This window comes from Athene noctua, chromosome 9 (assembly GCF_965140245.1).
Source record: "Athene noctua chromosome 9, bAthNoc1.hap1.1, whole genome shotgun sequence".
Taxonomy (NCBI): Eukaryota; Metazoa; Chordata; class Aves; order Strigiformes; family Strigidae; genus Athene; species Athene noctua.
The window spans coordinates 25,922,463-25,943,910 of record NC_134045.1 but is presented as its reverse complement, the minus strand read 5'-3'; the positions used below and the strand labels follow the sequence as shown (position 1 = coordinate 25,943,910).

General features: G+C 60.7%; 4 protein-coding genes across 7 annotated transcripts in view; 3 read left to right on the top strand and 1 right to left on the bottom strand.

Annotated features, from left to right (window-relative positions):
* Nucleotides 1-2,708, top strand: part of GALNS (galactosamine (N-acetyl)-6-sulfatase) — a 51,194-nt gene extending 48,486 nt beyond the window's left edge. The window contains exons 15-16 of one of the 2 annotated variants that reach the window (XR_012634180.1): nucleotides 15-780; nucleotides 2,609-2,697. The gene's annotated coding sequence lies outside the window, so the exon portion shown is untranslated. Of the gene's footprint in view, nucleotides 1-14; nucleotides 781-2,608 lie in introns of both variants that reach the window. The other variant, XR_012634182.1, reaches the window with a different exon arrangement.
* Nucleotides 2,709-4,785: 2,077 nt separating this feature from the next.
* Nucleotides 4,786-8,507, top strand: APRT (adenine phosphoribosyltransferase). 2 transcript variants are annotated; one of them, XM_074913000.1, is made up of 5 exons: nucleotides 4,786-4,871; nucleotides 5,028-5,131; nucleotides 5,944-6,077; nucleotides 6,901-6,979; nucleotides 7,115-8,507. In XM_074913000.1, exons 1-5 carry the CDS (start codon nucleotides 4,792-4,794, stop codon nucleotides 7,255-7,257), a joined length of 540 nt encoding a protein of 179 aa, XP_074769101.1. In that variant the 5' UTR covers nucleotides 4,786-4,791; the 3' UTR covers nucleotides 7,258-8,507. The 2 variants fall into 2 exon arrangements, with proteins under 2 accessions (XP_074769101.1, XP_074769102.1); XM_074913001.1 differs by having other exon boundaries at nucleotides 6,901-6,988; nucleotides 7,205-7,257.
* A 1,648-nt stretch (nucleotides 8,508-10,155) lies between these two features.
* Nucleotides 10,156-15,315, bottom strand: CDT1 (chromatin licensing and DNA replication factor 1). Of its 2 annotated transcripts, none has more exons than XM_074913251.1 (10): nucleotides 14,886-15,315; nucleotides 14,286-14,447; nucleotides 13,975-14,204; nucleotides 13,115-13,312; nucleotides 12,875-13,020; nucleotides 12,074-12,177; nucleotides 11,640-11,828; nucleotides 11,176-11,310; nucleotides 10,892-11,093; nucleotides 10,156-10,791 (listed from the first exon to the last, which is right to left on the bottom strand). In XM_074913251.1, exons 1-10 carry the CDS (start codon nucleotides 15,240-15,242, stop codon nucleotides 10,628-10,630), a joined length of 1,887 nt encoding a protein of 628 aa, XP_074769352.1. In that variant the 5' UTR covers nucleotides 15,243-15,315; the 3' UTR covers nucleotides 10,156-10,627. The 2 variants fall into 2 exon arrangements, with proteins under 2 accessions (XP_074769352.1, XP_074769353.1); XM_074913252.1 differs by having other exon boundaries at nucleotides 13,115-13,309.
* Nucleotides 15,316-17,467: 2,152 nt separating this feature from the next.
* Nucleotides 17,468-21,448, top strand: part of PIEZO1 (piezo type mechanosensitive ion channel component 1 (Er blood group)) — a 26,717-nt gene continuing 22,736 nt past the window's right edge. Inside the window, exon 1 of the mRNA XM_074912923.1 lies at nucleotides 17,468-17,646. Within this exon, the coding sequence (XP_074769024.1) occupies nucleotides 17,583-17,646 (64 nt within the window). The 5' untranslated portion in view covers nucleotides 17,468-17,582. The remainder of the gene's footprint in view (nucleotides 17,647-21,448) is intronic.

The window sequence follows — 21,448 nt, the reverse complement described above, 5'->3', positions numbered from 1 at the left end:
TAATTTCCAATTAGCTGAGCCTCCCGAGTCTCCCTGCTCTGCCCCTGAGGCTGTGTTATCATCCAACCCTCCATGCAGAGAAGCTTCTGAAATTGATGTAACTAATAATCGTGGAAAAAGTCCTACTGCATTTACAGTCTATCGCTGCAAAAATGGAGCCTTGATTTAAAATCCTGCAGCGACAAATGGATTATTTCGGTGGCAAATTAGTCTCTGCAGACCAGCAATTTGGGGATCTGAACACTGGAATTGGAAACCAGAAGATCAATTCCGAACACTTAGAGCCAAGGTTAATGCCCTGCAAACTGTATTGAGTGCAGCGATGAAAGATAACGTGTCTCTGCATTTTAAACGGGAAGCCGAGGAGCACGGTATTAAAAGTGAAAATGAACAGAACGAGAGTGAGCGCTGCCCACGTTATTTGCTAAAACCTTACGCGGTGTCTGGGGACTGAGTTTTCAGGCAAGTGCTGAGGATGACAGTAGGCTTTTTACTAAAGGAACTGGAACTAATATCGCCGAGAAGGAGGCTGTTGAATTTGGGATGCTCGCTGCCACGTGGAAGCTGGCACTTCTCGGTACCTGCCGAGTCGAGCCTGTCCCAAACGTGCTGGGCAGCTTCCAGAAGCCTCCTGGTTTCACCTCAAGCAAAGCAGACGAGATGAAGGTCTCCTGAAAGTTGGACAATACTCTTTTTTTTTTTTTTTTTTTTCCCACGGGAGGACATCTTTGCGGTGACCGCGTGAAATAATTTCAGCGGCTGCAGAAAGACCTTTGGAAGGTGAGAGCGGTTTGACTGGGGTTTGTGGAGGGAAGCAGTGCTGGGAGATGCTTCGTTGGCTGCAGGGTTGCCAGCAGCCTCTTCAGCACAGCTGGGTGAGAAATCTCTCCCCGGGAGTCTTGCTGTTGTCCTCAGCACTGGGAAACTTTACAAACTACATGCATGTTTACTCTCCAAAAGCTACTCTTGAGTACTTGTTCAGTATCCAAATAACTGTTTTGCAGTTAGAGTGGCTTGTTTGTCATTTCTCTTAACAGTTATAGTACTTGGAAATAGACTTCTACTTTTGTTTCTTGACAGTATTTGATGTGAGTCTTTCATATGTTATCAGAAAGCAACACGGCGGTGCCTCTTGAATTAAACTTTTTAAAGAACAGTTGTAAGGAAAAAACTGAAATCTCATTTTAGGTTCTTTTTTTCCTTTGGAAACTGCCTATTTTAAACACTGAGAAAAGACTCCATTTGCCTGTTTTCTTTATATCCTCTTCCACCGTTTCGTTGTTGCCCAAAGTCTAGTTCAGATTATATAAATCCGAAATAAAGGTGGAACCTCAGCCAAAAGCCTGTGGTCTCTTAGGAGCATAAAAAAGCCTCTGCCATCCAGCTTCTCGAGAGAGCCAGTCTGGCAGCTGGCGTGTGATTCTCTGTGCCTTTGTCCCTCCTGGAGTCACTTAATACACTTCTGGGCGTTATGTAGGTTGGTAGCACGATTCCCATCTGAATGGGCTAGGGGCCGAAAAGCCCATCGGCCTGTTTGCCAGCAGCGAGGAATGTGTGCCAAATCCATTAGTTCTGGATCAGACTCAAAATCCCCTCCTGGCTCGGCCAGGCTGGCCAGAGGAGGGAGAGGGGGGTTGTGTCTTCTCCAAGGGCCTCATCCAGCTTGGTGCCACGGGCAGGAGGTGCTGGGCTCGAGCAAACAAGGATGCTGTGGAAGGGCAGAGCTGGGTCACGGTGCTTTCACCTCTTTTAGGGGGTGACAAAGCTAGTGCGTTACTCGGTACAGACACTTCGGTCCCGAGCCCAGGGAGCTGGCTGGGGAACTGCATTCTTCTGCTGTTGAAATAAGATATTTCAAATTTGGTTTCTTTTATTTTTTTAAAAAAAAAAAAAAAGGGTTTAAAGTGCATGCGTTTCTAAAGCTGAAATTGAAACGAAACGTTCCAGCAGATTTGAAAGGAAATTTTAGTTCTTATTTCCCCTTGTGGGGTGTGTTGAAATTTTGGGTGTTTTGTTCCACTTCACACTGAGGTTTTAAAATCCTTAACAGAACAGAAACTTCCATACCCAACACAGCTCTTCCAATTGCCTGGTTAAGCTGATTAGAGTTAGCTCTTAAGCTTTTATCCCCCCAGTTTCCATGTCCACCAGCTAGTAACACCTCTCGTATCAGGATCTCAAAGCACTTTTAAATCACCGATCACCTCTGTGTCCAAAAGAGAGGCAAAGCCCTAAACAGCCCAAAACCTCTTGGAGCCACAAGCGGATGTCAAGACACCTCCCAGGTGATATTCCAGAGCTGAAATCCTTTGACATCACATTTGGAAATTGGTCCTAGGAAAGTTCTTTTCAGATGGAAATTACAGTAGGAGTCAGCACTGTTGTTTGAAAGGTTGAACAATTGCAGGGAAAATTAATGTGGATGTTAAAAACCAGTCTGTACTGGTAGGTGCGATTCATATCCTTTGAAATGGAGGATTAATGAGGTGAAGTTCTGACAGATCTGAGAAATGTTGGTTTTTAAACCTGAGCTGGCACGTGGCATAATTTTTGGCAGCTGAATCACTGGAAGTCCGATTTGGAGTAACCTTTATGCTCTTCCTGGCAGAGCTGACGGTGTCTGTGAGGCCTGATCCTGCACCAGAGCCGGAGAGATCCCCCCAGCTGGACACGAAGGGGCCAGTGGGAGCCCTCGGCAACTCATCCTGGTGAGAGCTGCTGGTTTGCCCGGGGTGGGCTGGCACGAGGGGCCTGGGAACCTCGTGGTGTTTTCTGCTAGTAACAGTGGTGATGTGTAGGAGGGTCACGAACACAAGAAAAGTGTGATGAGACCCCAGCTTACAGCTCCTCCGTGAGAGGCAGAAAGCAGGCTGCGGAAGAGCCCTTGCCCAGCTCCTGCTTATTTCCATGGGTAGGCAGATAAATTCCATCCCTTCCATCCGCCAGGAAGAAGAGGAGTTGCTGGAATAGCTCGCTGTCCGGTGACGTGGTTGGTGAAGTTACAGGAGAAACCCTTCCAGCTCATCCGAGGGAGAGAGGGTGTTGCAAAGCCCCTGTTCCAGTGGAAGGGGATGTTTGCTTCGCTGGAACAGCTGCTAGAGAGGATTTTTCTGGTGCCAAAGAGATAATCTGACCTCAGGGAAAATCTTAGTCTGTAAGGGAATGGTTGTGAAAGGAGGCAGGCTGACCTTGTCTCTGGCAACAGGGAGTGTAACAAGAAAGGGAGCAACCTTTGCACTGGCCTTCAGCTTGTCTCCCTCCGCACCTCAGGCCTCTGGTACACACCTGTCTTGCTGTCCGTAGATAAAATTGGGAAGAAAATAGAGCGGTGGAGGATTCAGTGTGCAGCAAATGATTCCCAAGGGTTTGCCCTGAGCGCTGGGAACCGCTCAGCGACACAGGACGTGTCGGCTGCAGGGCTGAGGGTGGAAGCGGGTCCCTCGCGAGCCGTGCTGTGCCTGTGAGCCCCCCACAGCGCAGCTGGAGAGGAGACAACCAGCTTTCCCCTCCTGTCAGCTGCTCCTCCTGTGCCAGAGCCGCTTCTGGGAGCTGGCAGGACCCACAGGGCTGGTGGGAGCGACTGGTCCAACAAGAGTAGGAGGAAGCAGCTCTGCGTTTGCTACCAGAGCACCCAACCCATGGAGGGGGCCACATCACAGCCCTGCAAAATCCCTGGCTAGCTGCTGGCACACTGTCACACACCGCCACACGCTGTCACACGCCTTGAGGACAGGCCCCAACGCCTGGCCCAGGGGTGCTGAGCTTGAAGCTGTTCCTGTCACGGCCTTTCACAGCCAGCACCGAGCTCAGCCGGGGGCGTTGCACGCTCGAACCTTCCGGATCACATCCAGATCCTGTTTGCTAGGGGCAGAGGAGATCTGTACTCATTCAGCACTACATCTCCTGCCCACAGCGGATTTTGGGTGGACAAACGGCTGTTTGCCCATCCGGAGGTGGGAGATAAGAGCTGTGTGAGTGCCCTGACCTGCCACACAAACCAGTGACACCAGTATCAGCTGAGCTGGCGGTCTGGGAGCAAGGGCGCTCGGACCGGCTGGGTTATCATCCAAACCAAGGGCTTTGACAAACACAGAATGCCATTCCAGGGGTTCACAAGAGGTGAGGAGGGACAGAAAAGCGGGAAATAATTTAGCCCTACCACGCTTGCTGTCTGCGTGAGGCGCAGGGCAGGGGTGAAGAGAGGTGGAAGTGTAACCCCCAGGCACGGCACCCCTTTTCCCAAGCTGGCTGGAGCAAGGCGGGGACCCAGGGCTCTGTGCAGGGGGGCTGATATGGCCCCATATGCTGCAGGTACCAGAGCACCCTTCAGAGGGGAAACTGGGGTACTGGGGCTCCCTGCTTTGAGGGAGTGGGGTGCTGCATGCTGGGGATACCTGGGCAGGGGGGCAGAGCTCCCTGCTCCAGGCTAGCAGGGCTAGCACTGGGGGGGTCGGGGCTCTGTGTGTTGGGGTACCCCAGCTCTGTGCACCCAGGGGACTGGGGCTCCGTACCCCGGGGTGCCAGAGCTCCATGCCCGGGGGTTCGAGGCTCAGGGGTACCGGGGCTCACTGCACTGGGGCTCCGGGGTACCAGAGCTCCGTGCACAGGGGATTGGGGTTCCGTTCCCCGGGCTACCAGCGCTCCCCGCCCCGGGGGGGACGGATGCTCCGAGCCGCGGGGCACCGGGCGGGGCGGGCGGGCAGCACCCGGCGCAGGCTGTCCCGGAGGCGGCGCCGGGCCCCCCCGCGCCCCGCCCGGTGCCGCGCGGCGGCTGCGCAGAGCGGGGCCGCCATGACCGAGGAACGGCTGCGGCGGGTCCGCGACCGGGTGCGGCCCTTCCGTGACTTCCCGGTGCCCGGTGTGCTGTTCCGGTGCGGGCGGGGCTGGAGAGCCGGGGGGGGGGGGCTCCCCGCTGCCCATCCTGCCTGCTCCGGGCAGGACCCGCATCCCCCGGGGGCTTGGAAGCCCGGTGGGGAGCCAGCCCAGCCCCGGAGGTAGCCAACTGCTCGCTCTCTCTCTTTTTACAGCGATATCAGCCCCTTGCTGAAGGATCCCGCAGCTTTCCGGGCTTTGATCGATCTTCTGGAAGATCATTTGAGAGCATCTTTCCCCCAAATCGACTTCATTGCAGGTGAGTGTTGGTTGAAACATCTCAGAGGCCGGCGCAGAGCACCGTGACCGGGCGGGAACGTGGGGAGACAGCTGAACTCTGCACCCCCTGGACACTGCAGCAGTCACCCAGATGCTGGCCTCTGTCGTGGCGTGAGGCCAGGACAGGTTATACCCCCACCCTGCTCCGGTGCTTCCCAGAACTCCTGCCTTTAGATGTGGCAGGCGCCGTCTGATTGATGCTTCAGTGCCAATTCTGTAATTCATTGCTTTCAGCGTTAAAAAAAGAGGAATGACAAGAAGCCTGCCCTGCCCGTAAGGTCTCACACCGTCCCCACGGCAGGCAGACCCTGTTCTAGCATGTTTTCCTTCTTGGGGGGCACCTTTTCAAGCCAACAGAAACAGCCTTTGTGGTGAGAACACGTTAGGAAGGCAGCGCTTGGGCTGGGCCCAAAGTTCAAGGAGTCCAGACCAAACCTAGGCCAAGGCCTTCATGATAACTGAAGTGTGTTCCCCCCGTGGTACAAAGTCCCTGGTTGTGTGGCCGAGCTGATACGGGGCTTTGCTGAGCTTATCTCTAAGAAGGAGAGCTGGAGGGGAGGTAAAACGGGCGGGGGGGGGATCGCTGCGGTGCCCCGACACCCACCGGCCGCTCCTCTGGGCGAGCGCAGGCCCTGCTGAGCGTGGTCTGTGTTTTCAACCCACAAAAACAACTCTAAGAGCAAATTGCTTCTAGAAACACCCCCCCTCCCTGAACACGGGAGGGTGATGAACCTGGGGTACAGTTCAGAGACACCCCCGGGCTGAGTATTTGTGCTGCTCTGCTCCCCCCAGGCCTGGACTCACGTGGCTTCCTCATCGGCCCCCCCCTGGCTCAGAGACTGGGGGTCGGCTTCGTGCCGATCCGGAAGAAGGGGAAACTCCCCGGTCCCACCGAGTCTGTCTCCTACTCCCTTGAGTATGGCAAGGTAACGCCCAGGGAGGGGAAGAGGTTTTCCAGCCTGGTTGAGGCAGGGCTGGGGGGTGTCAGTGAGGGGACGGGGTGATAAAACCAGCGCGGGGGGTTCCCCAAGCTGGCTGTCACAGCCAGTGCTGATGCCAGGGGCTGTGATTTTGGTTGGGGGTGGTGGGGGGGAGTGGGGATGATAAGGTTTGGTGCTAAATTGCTTTCTTTGGCTTGAATTCAGGGGCATGAACACGGAGTGTGTTTCCCACTCTTCCAGTAAGTGCGATAAGTAACTGCCTCTATTGCATGGCTCCAAACCGGGGCGCTCGCCCCGTAACACCGCGGCCTCTCCGGTCAAAGAGCGGAGGCGTGAGCCCAGTAACATGCTACCTCTGGTGACTAACAGCAGCAGAAACACCAAACCTAGGCAATATTTCTGAGGGTTGTTTGGGCCAACCCCTGCATGGGACAAGTTCATCTGACAAAGGATGTGCCTGTGCCGTTTGGAGGTGGCTTGGCGGTGCTGTCACAGCAGAGCGCTCCAGCCCAGCGCGTTACAGGAAATTTTCCCCCCTGGAAAATTGCTTTGGGATAAGGTTTCACGATGGGACTGTAACTCATTTGATGAATGTTCAGGATCTTGACGTGCCAGAGGGTTGGCCCAACAATCACCTAACCCGCTCTGTATTTCCGTGGCACTCCCTGTAGCTGGAGGATGTGTTTCGGGGGTTTTTAGGGGCTGATCTCGCTGAAGAGTTGTCTGCATTCCACCCTGCGTTAGCAGCTTGTGAAGTGTTCCTCTGTCAGGCAAAGGCTAAAGTGAAGCTGCTCTTTCCACCCTGCAGGCTGAACTTGAAATCCAGAGTGATGCCGTGGAACCAGGACAAAAAGTCGTTATTGTAGACGACTTGCTTGCCACTGGAGGTGAGAGGAGCAGGCGGCCTTAAAGCACGTGTCACGCACGTACGCGTGCGTCGGGAGCAGCTCTGGGGTTTGAAGCGTAACCTCGGCGCTGCTCCTGGGGTGATGATGGTTCTGCTCCCCCTCGGTGTTGTGCAGGTACCATGTGTGCAGCCTGTGAGCTGATGAAGAGGCTGAAGGCTGAAGTCCTGGAGTGCCTGGTGATCATAGAGTTAAAACTCCTGAAAGGGTCAGAAAAGCTCAAGTCTGTCCCTTTCTACTCTCTGCTGCAGTATGACTGAGGAGGAGCCGGGAGAAGGGAACACGCACCCTGAGTTTGGGGCTTTAATCAGTGACTCTTGCTGTCATGAGGGGGTGGGCAGGGGGGGAGAACCTACAATTTTGATCCTGGCCAGATGCTATACAATCCTAAATCCTATTTGTTTTCCAAGCCACAGATTAAGGTGTGTTAAGCGTAAGGATTCTTTTCAGAGTTCATCCTTTTGGAAAGAAGAAACAGCCTGATTGCTTTGGGGGGGATAGAGACCAAGATACAGCTTCACTGAATTTTTTTTTTTTTTTTTTTTTTTAAGAGACCAAAGTGAAAATAGTGCCTCTGAGGCAGGAGAGGTCCAATAGTTCAGGGGGCCCAGAATTCCCTTTCAGGAACCCGCTAAAAGTTTGCCAAAGAAACATAAAAGATGGGCAAAAAAGGATTATTTGTCAAAGGGATAAATCCCTCAGTATTTGACCTCAGAGGAAGGTCTGGTTGCTCTCTGCTGTCACTCACACTGGAATAGGTTGCTTTTACATTAAGGTAGTGCTTGGTAAGGAGATTTAAGTGCGTGCCCAGACCTGTGTCCTGAAATCTAGAGGCAGCTGCTGCCTGCACAAGGGAGGTTGCTGGTGTAGATGAGCTCAGGCAGGGTGTCAGCTTGCAGCTTGGCTCATGGTCTCCTTTCCTCGCGACCGTGGGAAGCTGCGGGTCCCTTGTAGGAAGGTGTCTGCCTTCCCTTGCTCCGGGGTGCTCCTTAGCAGGGAATTTCACAAAACTCAGAGCAATCTACATCATGAGAAGTAGCGCAGAGGTGGGCTCCAGGCAGGAAGAAGGGGACCGAGCACATGCTCAGGGCTGTTTGCCTGCCTTCTGCCCAGCAGCGCTGGCACCTACCAGAGCTGGCAGCTCCAGCCGGGCCTGGCAGCTTTTGCTGAGCACAAATTCCCCCTCTACTGCACCATTTCTGACTCCATTTGCTGGGTTCTTCCTGGGGCAGCGGGACATTGAAAGGACAATGCCAGTTTGGAGCTCATTCTTGTTGGTACATTTGGAGTCAGATAAGGCCAGAGGAAGAAAGAAAAAGTGTTCTGCTTTTGCAGCTGAGCTCCAGAGGTCTCACTGGGCTTGGGGTGGTGGTGTGGGGTTTGGAGATGCTCCCTAGAACTCAGTCACAGGACTAGCAGAGACCTAGCGTGCCAAAACTTCCACCTGCCTGAAAATATCAGGGACTGTGTCCCTGTCCTAGCAGGGCCTGAACTCACTGGTAAAATAAACGCTGACTTATTTTTATTTTTTCTAACCTGTCTCAGAGCTCTTCTTGCAGTAACTGAAGCTGTTAATTACCTTTGTGAGTGTCTTCCTCCAAACCCAGGCTGCCAGGTTGTGGCATGACCTCCCCGTCGCCCCTCCACATGCTTGGAAGGAATCTCTTGCCAGGACTGAGCCCTTCAGGTGTCTTTTCTCCGGGCCTGGCACCAAGCTCTAGCTGGAGGGGGTTACCCAGGTCCTGCTGGGTTGCAGTAGAAATGCCCAGTGCCAGTGTGTGTGTAAACCAGGCTCCCCCACAGCTCAGCTCACCTTCCCCATCCAGCACATGGGGCTGCCTTCCACTTATAAGGGCTATTACAGTTATTTTTATCACCGTTTCCTGAAAAGCCACTTCAGTGGCTGCTCAGTTTGCGCTGAGAAACACCATTCCCCTGGGAGAAACCTACCCCAGGGCACTTGTTTTCGCAGCCAGCCCCTGTGTGGAGCCAAGGGAGGGAGCGCCTCGCATACTTGGCACAAGGAGGGGTCCCTGCTGCGAGGGAGAGAAGGGAAAAATTAGTTCCACCCCAAAAAGCCGTGGAAAGCAGCTGCACTCTGTGGAAGCGAGTGTAAGCCCTGCCAGTGCCAGAGCCGGCTGCGTGCGGGGCCAAGGGGTGACATCAGGGAACCCAGGGACAGTGCCTTCGCCTTGGCCGGGCTGCGAGCAACCGTTGATGTAATTTGCTCGTAGAAACAAGGTTTTTCTCCTAAGCAGCAGAACAGGAGCTCGCTGTGAGCTCCCCTGGGGCAGGCATGTGCCTGCCAGGCTGCCGAAACCATTCCCCCCCCCGCCTCCACTGCAGTGAGGCGCATTCAGCGTGGCCGGCAGCCTGCCCCGAGCCCAGCCTCGCACCTCGGCCCTGTGCATCCCCTCCAGCTTCTGGGCCGGGTTTAAATCCTCCTCTCTGGAAACTGGGCTACCTCCTGCCAGCAGCACCACTTGGCTGGTGAGCAGCGTCCTGGAGGAAGAGGAGGGCCTGCTCCCTTGGGCTGCGCTGCTGGGATCTCCAATGTGACCAGCCTCTGAAACCAGCACTCCAAATTTTAAGGATTTTTTTTTTTTTTTTTTTTTTTTTAAATCTCACTTCCAAGCTTCCCCCTCACGCCGAGGAATGAAGGACAGTCAGACAGTCACCTTTCCCTGCAAGTCCTTGACGTTTCATGCTAAAACCAGCAAAGCGTGGCTCAGACAGCGGGGTGGTGTGCCCCACAGGGGCTGGGACAGCTCCCACCTCCTCCCCTGCACCCACACTGCCCTGCCCTGGGTGCTGGGCCAGGCCAGCACCTCTGCAGCCATCAGCACCCTCCTCCTCCTCTCTTCCCAAACCACTTCAGCCCAGTGACCTGGGCTTTCCCCAGGGGGGGTAAAAAAAAAAAACAAAAAACAACAAAACCAACCCCCACACACACCCCACTCATCCCCCGCAGGAGCTGCTCCACAGCCCCTATTTACAAAAGCTGCATTCAGTTCCCTGCAAGCCCACGCTCACTTTTTCCAGTTACTTTTTCTCCAGGAGCTGGATGAGGACCCAGCCCTGCCCCGCGTGTGCCGGCCGGCGCCAATTGCCATGGAGGCAGCTCACCGAGGAAGAGCGCTGGGTTAACACAAGTCAGCTATATTTAAAACATTTAATACAAATATGTTTTGACAAGTCCTGTAGTTGTTTCCAGCGAGTCCTGGAGATGCGTTTTCCCCTCCCTTAAAAACGGAACAAGGCCCGGAGCTCCAAAAAACATCAACTTGTGATTTCTTCTCTCACTCCTTCCTGCCTGTCACCCTCTCACCCTCCCCAGTGCTGCCTCCACCCCACCAGGGCCCAGTTAATGGAAGAAACCTCCTGCATCAAACCTTCAGAACACAGAAAAGCTGAGAAAAACTTAACTATCTCCTCTTCCCTGCTTGCAAAGTTACCACAGGTTAGGGTAGCTACAGTCCTCAGGGACCCCGGCAGAGGAATTAGTTAAAATTAAGGCGTTTTGCTCTTCATCAGACATCCCTGTCAACCCACACCAGTTCCCGGAGCGCAGCTGGGATTTGCTACATCTAGAGATTGCACAGGGGAAGCCTCAAGGCTTGAGGGGGGAGCTCAGAGGGCTTCCGCCTCCTTCGCCGCCTTGGTGAGCATCTCCGTGATGAGGCCGAGGTCCTTCCCCTTGTCCAGTTTGATGTAGGTGTCCGTGCTGAGGGCGTGGATCCCCACCCAGTCGGGCAGCAGCTCTGCGAAGAGGCGCAAGTGTTTCTCCATCTCGCCTGCCAAAAGGAGCAGCAGCCGCCGGGTCAGAGCTCAGCTCCCACCCCCTTCCCTCCCGCACCACCGAGAGCCATCTCCCCCCCGGCCCAGATTTCCTACCGGGAGGCATCTGCGCGTCGTAGCTGTCGGCCATGCGGGCACAAGCCACCTCCATGGTCAGCGCCGGCTTCTTCTCGGCCACGAAGACGTTGCGCAGGATACGGGCCATGGCCGGCAGCCGGCCCAGCATGGCCAGTCGCTCCTCCTGCCGCGGGTCCCGCGTCATCAGCGCCTGCAGCTTCCGCGCCTCCTTCGCCCGGATCTGGGGGAGCGGAGATGGGGTGAGTGAGGCGCAGGAAACTCCCCCCACACCCCAGCGTTATGGCCAGGACCGAATTACTCACCCTCTCGAGCAGGGCCTGGGACACCCCTTTGAGAGCACTGGAGGTGCTGGCAGGGGACGGCGCTTTGGAAGCCACCGGTTCCCCCGCACCGGCTTCAGCGGTTCTTAAGGCCAGGTTGGCAAGAGCTTTTTCCATCTGCTCATGGGGAAGAGGGAGGAGGAGTTGGGTTACTGCTCGCGCTGGAGAAAGAAGTTTCCCCTCCGCCGCCCCCGCCACCACATCCCCATCTGACCCATCCCTGCCTGCGGAGGACAGTCTGAGGCGCTTCATCTCCTCTCAGCCCCCCAAATCAGCCTGAAACCAGGCCTAGGCCACAACCAGCCGCGTTTACAGCCAGGCTCACGTTCCCACCTGCCCCCATCCTACAGTGCTCCGAGTCCTGTGGCTCAGAAATGATCCTTCCCGACCCAATCCAAGAACAGCCTCAGCTGCTCTGAGGTCAGGCACCCCTGGTCCTGGCTCACCTTGGGGCTCAGCATCCCCCGAGCTGCGCTCAGCACCTCCTGGGCCGTGCTCAGCCTGTCCTCCTGGGGCGGCCGCGGCAGCTCTGCCGGGCTGATGTCGGGCACCTCGTCCACGTTGAAGCGGGGATGCCAGCGGGTCAGCTTCTCCTCGGGCACCACCATGGGGGGGCTGAGGGCGGCCAGGAACGCCTGGAGAGGGGCGAGAGCTGCGTCACAGCCAGGTACGGGCAAGCTGGCCGTTGCCCTGTGCTCCAGCACAGGTTGGCAACTGCCTTGGAGGAAACCCAGAGCCAGGAGAGATTCCAGCTCCCCGCCAAGAGCATCCCAGAGGAAACAGCGACGTCCTTCAGCCTGGATGTCAGCCTGCTCCTTCCACCCACTTCTCCAGCGCCCAGAACAACCCAGAAGTGCTGGAGCAGGGGGGGAGTCCTCACCTTGTGATGCTGCTTGACAATGTTCACCAGGTTGCGGTTGAACTCCTTCCGACGTGCCAGCAGGCGCGACGCCGACAAGTGCGGGCGGCCGTCCACTTTCTCCTCTGCAAGGAGTGACACGAGCATCACCCACAGCACCTCGGCTTCACCACGCCTGAACCTCAGGAAGGACAAGCCCAGCTCCCCAGATCACTGCCCCATCATCCTCCTGCTTGTCCCAAAAATGTTTTCCACTTCCAACCCGCTCAGGCCCTTATGTGCCAGATGATTATCTAAGAGGGAGATAATTGTCCTAATGATTGTCCTGAAGGGTCCAGGAAGGCTGGACACTCTTTAAGAAGAAAGTCTTAACAGCACAGGAGCTGGCTGTCCCCAGGTGCTGTAAGAGAAGCCGGCAGCAGAGAAAGCCACCCTGGCTGAACAGGGAGCTTTGGCTGTAACTCAGGGAGAAAAAAAGTTTATAGCCTTTGGAAGAAGGGACTGGCCACTCACAGTGATTACAGAGAGGCTGTGCAGGGTAGAAATCAAGTCTAAAGCCCAGCTAGAAATTAATCTGGCTTCAGCAGTCAAAGATAACAAGAAACGTTTCTATAAGTACTTCAACAGCAAAAGAAAGACCAGGGAGAGCCCCCATCCCCTGCTTTTGGGGGACCCCAAATGTGTTCTCCATTTCCAACGCACTCAGGCCCCTATGTGCCAGGTGATTATCCAAGAGACCGAGCTGGGAGCACCCCTGGGGATTCAGGGATCCCAGCCAGGGCTGAGCGTGGATGGGCCCCCCCCGCCCCGAGCCATACGTACCTTCCCCCAGCACCGGCTCCAGCGTGAGCTGGTAGTCAGACTTCTTCACGCCGTTGCCAAAGGTGGGGATGTTCTTCTCCTGGCGCAGCCGGTACGAGGTGGGGTAAACCGCCTTGATCTGCCCCACGTGCCGCTCCTCAAACTGCCTGTAACAGCACCCCGAGAGGTCAGGATCCCCCAGGGGCTGACACCAGGGCCCGGGAGCTTCAGCGGGGCCCCCAAAACGTGCTGCCAACTTACTTGCGCATCATATCCTGCACCCCCTGCTTGACCTTGGCGAAGGTGACGGTCTCGGCGCGGTTGAAGAGCATCCCGGCGATGGTGTCCACGCTGCGGAACATCTCCGCCAGCACCTTGAACTTGTAGGGCAGCGTGAGCCCCGGGGGCAGATCCTGCGCGAGGGTGTGGAACCGCTGGTACGCGGGGGTCTTCTCACTGCTGGGAATGAAGATGGGGAGGGGGTTAGGGTCCCCACCACAGTGAATGTGGTGCTGGGATGCCCCCCCGGCCCCAGAGGCCAGCCAGGATGGGGATCCCACTGCCAAAAGCGTTAACCAAGGCCCCAGCGCCAGGCCCCGAGGGAATGGCCTCAAGCTGCCCAGGGCAGGGTCAGGCTGGCTCTGAGGAAGGATTTCTGTGCAGAAGGGGCTGTTGGGTGTTGGAATGGGCTGCCCAGGGCAGGGGGGAGTCCCCGGGATCCCTGGGGGGGTTGAAGAGTCGGGCTGAGCCAGCGCTGAGGGATCTGGTGGGGTTGGGAACGGTCAGGGGGAGGGTCATGCTTGGGCTGGAGACGACTCTGCAATTTTGTGACCTCAAAGCCAGGGAGCTGCGTGCCCGCCCCGGTTGGGTTGAGAGGGGTCCCCCCCATCGCCAAACCCCTCTCTGAGCAACCTGTGCCAGGATCTGGGTCCCACCACCAGTCCTGGGGATGTCGACACCCCAACACTCAAGGCAGAGATGCCCTTTGCGTGCAGCGGGTCTGTCCCAGTGCCCCCACACCCCCTCCACAGGGGCGGGAAGACCCCTGCAAGCAGCAGAAGAGGGACACCCCGATTTCCCTTCCTCAAATCTGGGGTCACATCCCCAAAGCCGCTCCTCACCCGGCCTCCACCACAGGAGCTGCCGCCCCGGTGTCCCCCGCCGGCCGCGCTCCCTGCGCGGCTCCGCTGCCCGCTTTCCTCTCACGGATCCGCAGCTCCAGTTGCCGCGCTCGCTCCAGACGGCTCCGCAGGTCGGTGCTGGCCCCGGTGGGGACGGGTGGCAACTGGGCCACCTGGGCTACCTCCTCCTTCATCTTCTGCAGGCGGCACCTCAGCCCGGCCAGATCCTCCTGGGGGGGGAACGGGAACAGACACAGGGTCAGAGGAGGAACACGATAAATGGGGAGCAGAAAGCCAGGCTCATCCCGTACCCGCTGCAGGCGCCTGGTTGTCTCCGGGGGGGCTGTGCTGGGCTGTGTCCCCCCATCCTGCCCCTGGCACGGGGGGGCCGCTGCCCGGTCCAGTGGCGGTGTCGTCGGGGGCCGAGCAGTGGCCGGAGGCGATGGGCTGGTGGCCAGCGAGGGGCTGGCGGCCTGCGAGGGAGTGGAAGAGCGTTAGAGGCTGCCTGGGAAACCCATACCCCCGGGACCCCCTCCCCAGTACCCCCCCATGGCCTTATACTGGGGGGTGGGCTGCACTGGGGGCAGGGGGCAGGCCCGGGGGGGGGGTTTCTGCGTCATAAGGGGGACAAGCCCTGGGGTGGGGGGGTCTGTACTGAGGGGGGGGCTGCACCGAGGTCAGAGGGCAAGTTGCGGGGGGGGGTTTCTGCATCAGGAGAAGGGGAACAAGCCTGGGGGGGTCTGTACTAAGGGGGGGCTGCGCTGGGGGCACGGGGCAAGCCCTTGGGGGGGCGGGTCACTCCTTGCAGGGGCGGGGGGGTGCTGCTGCACGTGGTGCCCTGGGTTTACGCCCCCCCCCCCCCCGCCCCCTTTCAGGGCCGCGGCGCATCCCCGACCCCGGCAGCTCCCTACCGCGGGCGGCGGCGTCCCCGGTCCCGCATCCCGGTCCAGCTCCAGCCTCTTCCGCGCCGGTTTCCCGCCGGGCTCCCCGGCGCGGGGCCGGGCCGGTGACTCCCTTTCCATCTCCCGGCGGCTCCGCTTCCTCCCCGCCAGTCCCCGCACCGCCGGGGAACCCCCGCGGGCCGGGGTACGCGGCGAACCGGGCGGCGGGGGGGGGCTGAGCCCCCCCGGGGCACCATCCTCCGCCTCCCGCGGCACCGGGGGACCGGGAGGGGCCGCCTTGACCCGGCGGCCGCCGCCGCGCTTGCCCGGGGCTGCGGCTGCCGCTTTGGTGCGGCTGAAGAAGTCGGTGAGGCGGCGCTGGGCCATGGCGGGGCCGGGGCCGGGGCCGGTACCGGGGACGGTCCCGGCGCGCCAACACGTGTCCCCGCCAAATGCCCCGCTCTTGGCGGGAACGCGCGCGGCCGCGGAACCGCCCCCCGGCGGGTCACGTGAGGCGGAATTGGTGCCACGGGGGTTCTTAAAGGCGCCGCGCCCCCCTGTAACCCTGCTCTGCTTGGGGGGGGGGGGGGGGGAACACATCGGTGGCTGCTCGCTGCTGGGGGGGTCGGGCCCGTTCCGCGGCGGGGCTCCGACTTTGGGCTGCTCGGCCCGCGGGGGAGCTGCGACTTAGCGGGGAGCACCGGGCCGGGGAAGAGCAGGGCGAGCAGCACGTGCAATGGCGCTGGCCCGGGGGCTAGTGGTCACCCGTTCCATCTGCTCCCCCCACTTGCGGGCCGGGGGGCTGCTGCTTTCCAGCGAGCCCCGCCCGGCTCCCAGCGACAGCTCGACGGTGGCCACAGGGGCCCCTCGAGGGACGCTGCCGCCTTCTCCCCCCCCCCGACGTGTCCGTGGTGGCCAGCGCTCCAGTTAGGGCCAGAAGCGTGAACAAGAGGTCCCAGAGCACCCACAGCACCCCTGCCTGCCCCTCGGCGTGCCCGCGGGCTAATGGCACTGCCCGGACGTGTGGGGAGGCTGGTTCGCCCATAAAACACCTCGCCGGGCACTCAGGCCGCGCCCGCAGCACATTACGGGCCGCAGCGTTCCCCGGCATCTCACTTAAAGCCGGAGCGAGGCCGGTAAAGTGGAGCGGGGGCCACTCAGGGCCGGATTCGGCGGCCCGCGGCAGGGCTCTGGGGTGCCGTTGCCCGCGCCCATTTACTGCCACAGATTCCATTGCGGCGTGGCGGGGGCTCGGGGCTGGGAGCGAGATGCTGGTGTGGGTTCCTGGATCCCTTCGGGGTGGGGGGGGTGGATGTGCAGCCCGGGGCTTTCGCTGCGGTAATTTCCACGCTGAGGTCTGCGGGATGTGGCGCTGAGATCTGTGACTCGGCGTTGACGAGCGGTTTCGTGACACGAGTGAATCCCGCCAGGTCTCAGTGACGAGGGTCGCCGGGTGGAGGGGGCCGGGTCCCTGCTCTGAGGATGCTCAGGGGGGCACTTGGGCACCCACAGGCCAGCCCAGCTCCCACGGGGGGGCTGCGCCCAGCAAAACCCACCCGGACACACGTGTTTGGGGCCTCGGGCCCGTCCTGCCCACGGTTCAGGGCTGGGGTGCGGGCAGAGGGGTCCGACGGCTGCAGCTTCGGCGGAACATCTGGGGGCTAGGCCTGGGGTGGGGGGGGGAAAAGCCCCAAAAATGCTGGAGGGGGCCCAGGGAAGAGAGCAGAGCCCGCCAAGGGGGGCAGCGGGTCGGCGGCGCGCCAGCTGGATGCCAGTTTGTGAAGCGTGTTCAGAAAACAAACGTGGGGAAGCTAAAAAATGCGGGGAATTTCACGGGCCGGTGCTTCCTGTTAGGGGCTGGCGGTTACTGGCACTGCCCGGGCTACTGCCGGCTGCCCTGCGGCCACTGGCCACGCTGCCCTCACCCGTGATGGGGGCATGCCACCGGCCGTGCCCAGCGCTGGCCCAGCTCGGGGTGCAGCAGCGAGTGTGGCACCCAGGTCCCCTCATTTGGCCACCCAGCGCTGGGGACATGACACGAAGCTCCCGAGGGGACACGGCTGCTCCCGGGGAGGGGGGGACACACTCGACCCCCCCACTCCCATGCCGCTGCCCCGGCTGCGGGTCTCCACACCGGCATTACCGAGCCCGGGGCAGGAGCGGAGCACTCAGCCTCAATTAACTCCGGCCTTTTATTATTATTTTTTTTTTTTTTAATACAAAGCAAACAGGAAGCACATCAGCTTTTTTTTTTTTTTTAATTATTTATTTTTTTAAAAAGATTTATTTCTCTTGCTGCAAATGCCCTTTGCTGCCGGCAGCAGCGGGGGGGGGGGGGGTGTGGGGGGGGTGTGGGCTCACCCCGACCAGGGTGGGGGGCGTCGGGGCTGAGACCGGCCAACTCGTGGCAGCAGTGGCGGGGCTGCAGTGCCGGCGGGCGGCGCTAGGCGGGCCGGGCCGGGCAGAGCCGAGCCGAGCCGAGCCGGACCAGCCCGCCGAGAGGGGCGGGCGGCGCCGCTTTATAAAGACAGCGAGAGCGAACCCGGGGAAAAGGGGAGGGTAGGGGGGGGGGCGGGGGGGGCGCGGAAAAAAAAAAAAAAAAAAGCGCGCGGCCGTTTTCTGCGCTCCGGGACCGGGCAGTGGGGCCTGCCCAGCCCCGGCGGGGCGGAACGGGACGGCTCGGCGCGGCGCGGCGGGGCATGGCCCGGCCCGGCGGCGGCTGACGGGATGGAGCGGCGGGGGCTGTGTGCGGGGCTCTACTGGCTACTGCTGCCGCTCGCCCTGCTCGCCGGTGAGTGCCGGGGAGGGGGGGTGCGTTGTGTCTCTGTGTGTGTCCCCCCCTCCACGCGTGAGCAGCGTCGCGGTGCTCCCCAACCCTGGGGGGAGGCGGGTGGGTCGGTGTGGCTGGACGCGCACAGCTCCCCCCCCCCCGCCGCCCTGAGCCCCACAGTGTGGTGTGTGTGTGTCCCCAGCCCCACGGGGGGCCACGCTGCGTGTGTGTGTGTGTCCCCCCCACCCCGCTCCAGGCTCACGGGGGACCCACTGCATGCCCCCCCCCCCCCTCCGCGGGACAGAGCTGCTTTGGAGAAACGCTGCAACTTCTCTAGACGGGGTGTGGGGGGGCAGCGCCCCGCGTGTGTGTCCGTGTGTGTGTCCCCCCCCGCGTGGGTGCAGCCAGGGGGCACCCACACCCCCAGCACCGGGCACGCGTGGGGCTGAAATTGTCCCGTGTCACCCCACTCGCTCCTCTGCCTCTGGAAGGGTTGGGGGGGGGGGCAAAGAGGGTGCTGGGGCAGCCCCGGGGATGGGCAATGCTGGGGGGGGGTCCTGGCACCCACCCCATCCCCGTGGCCGCAGCAGGGAGCGGGGCACCCCCCCCTCCTGCCACCACCTTCGCGGGGGCCGCGGCTCCGAAGCTGCTCCCAGCGCCCGTTGGAAGCCAAACTGGCCTGTCACCACCCAGCGAGGCAACCGTTTGGCTACCGGCCTGGAAAATCCCCGTGTCCTGGGACGCGCAGAACAAGAATCGGCTCTTTGAACCCCGGCTGCTCGGGGGGAGCCTGTTCGGGGACGCTGCGTTTACCTTTACCTAGACGCAAAGGAAAAAAAAAAAAAAAAAATCCCTCTCCATAAACAGGATTGTTCAAGGGGCTCCTTGTTGCCCAGGCGGGGGCTGGCCACCGTCACCGGGTTGACATGACCCGTGCCGGGGGCGTCCGCGGGCCCCGGGGAAGCGACAGCGGGAATTTTGGGGAGAAAGGGACCGGAGTGAGGGAACGGGAGCAGCGACCAGCCAAGAACCCGCGGGGCCCGGGCGCGTTTTGGGGAGCGGGGCTGGGGTGCGCGGTGCTGGCTCGTGCCGCCGGCGCGGGGCGAGTCTCGCTGGCGGAGGAAGTCGGTGACTGTTGAAAAAAGCTTTTTCTTTATTTGCTCGGGTTCGCTCGAGGAGTGACTCAGTGCATCGCGCAGGATGTGAGGAGGTTTAATTATAACCCTGCCTACGGACGGGGCTTGGGGAAGGAAGGTGCCCGGGTGCCGCTTTGCACGAGGCCTCCCCGGCCGGAGGGGACGCGGGAGCTGCCGGGCGCATCCCATGGGTGCGTGGGGCGACACGTGGCCTCTGGGCGCGGCCTCGCGCATGGGGCCCTTTGTGCCCCAGTTATCTTGGTTTGACCCCAAATCGTGTCTGGCTCGCTTTGACCCGCTCCGGCACGGGACGGCGCGCCGGGGACCCGTGGTTGGTGACGGTGTTTGTGTTGCCCCCCCGGTGAGGTTATAGGTGGCTTGTTTAAATAGGGGGGGGTGTTGTCCTGGGAGAGCAGCTCCCTCCCGCTCCAGCCGCTTGTCAAAATCATCCTGTGGGTGACTCGGGGGGGGCCTGGGGCCTTGCACATGCACCGAGGGGGAAACTGAGGCACGGGGAGAGGGGGAATGTGGCTCATCCTGCTGCACCTGGGGGGGGAAGGAAGAGCCCCGGAGCACGACCCCCCTGCGGCCCTTCCTTCCCCGGCAATTCCGCTCGTCCCAAACGTCCGGAGGATGTTTGCTCGCGGCTCCTGGCCAGCGCGGGGTGGGTGGAGGTGCAGGAGCTGAGCCCCAGGGTGCAGCTCGGGGCAGACCCTCACTTCCCACAGACCCTTACGGTGTGCCTAGGAGCAGCCCCCCACTTCCCACGGACCCCCACGGCACAGCTCGGGGCAGCCCCCCGTTTCCCACGGCCCCCCACGCCGTGGCTCCCAGCCGTATCCCCACCCAGCGCAGGCACCTCGGCTCTGTCCTGCCTGGCAGGGTGCTGGGGTGCACAGAGCAGGGGGCGGGGGGGGCACAGCCTGCCGTGCCTTCCCACCAGTGTACATCCCACCCGTGGGGTGACCGGGGCGGGGGGGGGCAGCTCTGCGCCAGGACCCCCGGCCTGGGCGATGGTCCTGGCTGCGCTGGGTGCTCAGGCAGAAGGGATGGGTGAGGGTGGAGCCCCCCTCCCTCGGGCTGCGGTGCCCCCTAAATTGGGGAGGGGGGCTGAGTCTGGGTGATGGGGTGGTGATGGGGCGCTGGGGGGTCCCTGGCGGGGGTCCTGGCTGGCCCTGGGTGCTGCAGGGGGCTGGTACCCAGCTGGGTGCTGGCAGGCGCGTGGGCTGCAGGCAGCTGCCTCCTGCGGTCAGGTGCTTTTTATAAAATGAAGGGAAATAAAAAAGAGGAGGGAAAAAAAAAAAAAAAAGGAAAAAATTAAAAAAAAAAAAAAAAAAAGCCAAGCCACCGCTGTCTCCAAGAGCAATAACTGCTGTTTCCTCCCCAGGCACACAGGGGGATGGGAGGCAAAGGGCCGGCTGCCTGCAGCCTGCCCGCACGCTGCCCGCCCCGGGGTGCCCATTCCCCAGCACCCAGCCTTTTGCAGCCCCCCCCCACGGCCCCATTGGGGTGGGGGGCGCCGTGGGGAGGTCCCCACGCTGCCCCTGGGGCTCTCCCCCCGCTGTCTGGGGAGGGGGTTCGGGGCCTTTATCACCAAGGGCTCAACCCTTCGCCTCCCCTGCGCCCCGGCTGGGGCAGAGTCCCGGGGTGCCCGTCGGGGCTGGGCGAGGAGGGGGGGTGGGAAATGTTACGGTGGATCAAGGAACATCCCGGTGCGATGGGGTCGGTGTGCACAGACACCCCAGTGCTGAGCCCACAGCTCGGGGGGACCCCTTGGCATCGGCTGTGCCACCCCGGCGTGTGCCCGGCTGTGGGTGCCGGGCACAGGGGTGTCCCCCAGCACTGGGGTGGCAGCTGCTGGGTCCCCTGTCCCATTCCATGAGCCACTGGTGTTTCCCGAGCTGGCAGCCGGGGCACCCGCTGGCACCCAGCCCGGTGCCCTCCCGGGGCAGCTCCCGCAGCACCCCCGGGGGAGCAGGGGCCGGCCGCTGTCTCGGCGCTGGCAGGACCGGGATTAATTTTCCACAAAAACAGGATACGGCGGGTGAACCGGCGGGGCTGCTCCCGCTTCCCGGAAAGAGAAGCCGGGGCTGGGAACTTCCACCCGGTGACTGTCTCTCCCGCTGTGGCCCGTTTTGGGGCTCTCTGCTTTGGGGCTGCCTGGATTTTGGGGCAGGGAGAGAAATCCCTTGGGGGGAGCCCCCGCGGCCGGGGTGCGTTGGCCAAGCTCTGGTTTGCAGCCAGCGGGTGCAGAGCGTGGGGTCCTGGGTGCAAAGTGACACCCTGGGGGACCCAGTTTGTGTGTGTGTGTGTGTGTGTCCCCAGCCCTGGGGACCCCAAGTTGGGCCCAGTTAGCCGGGAGGCAGGACCCAGCTGCAGGGAAGCGGCTTGGCAGAGCTGCCTGGCTCTGGCAGCAGGTAACGGGCCTGTGTGAAAATAGCAGGGCAGGCAAGGAATTAAAGAGCTCTTCTAATTAATCCTGAGCGGCCGCAGGTCCCCGCAGAGCCAGCGGCTGCGCCGATGCCAATCGCTGTCCGGGCTGTGCACGGGCACAGGGTGCATGGTGCTGTGCGGGTTCCCCATGGCCGCTGGGGGCTGGGGACCCCCCTTTTCCCACGTACTTGGGTATGGATCTGTCCCCGGGCACGGGGTGGTGCCCGGCTTGCGGGGAGGGGGCTGCGCCAGAC

Excerpts from the sequence above, each read along its gene's own strand:
- APRT (XM_074913000.1), top strand. The coding sequence starts at position 4,792 with ATGACCGAGGAACGGCTGCGGCGGGTCCGCGACCGGGTGCGGCCCTTC. Across the intron at positions 4,872-5,027 it reads GTGCCCGGTGTGCTGTTCCG|CGATATCAGCCCCTTGCTGA; the intron begins GTGCGGGCGGGG and ends CTCTTTTTACAG. Across the intron at positions 6,078-6,900 it reads ACTCCCTTGAGTATGGCAAG|GCTGAACTTGAAATCCAGAG; the intron begins GTAACGCCCAGG and ends TCCACCCTGCAG.
- CDT1 (XM_074913251.1), bottom strand. The coding sequence starts at position 15,242 with ATGGCCCAGCGCCGCCTCACCGACTTCTTCAGCCGCACCAAAGCGGCA. Across the intron at positions 11,829-12,073 it reads TTGTCAAGCAGCATCACAAG|GCGTTCCTGGCCGCCCTCAG; the intron begins GTGAGGACTCCC and ends GCCCCTCTCCAG. Across the intron at positions 11,311-11,639 it reads GGGGGATGCTGAGCCCCAAG|ATGGAAAAAGCTCTTGCCAA; the intron begins GTGAGCCAGGAC and ends CCCCATGAGCAG.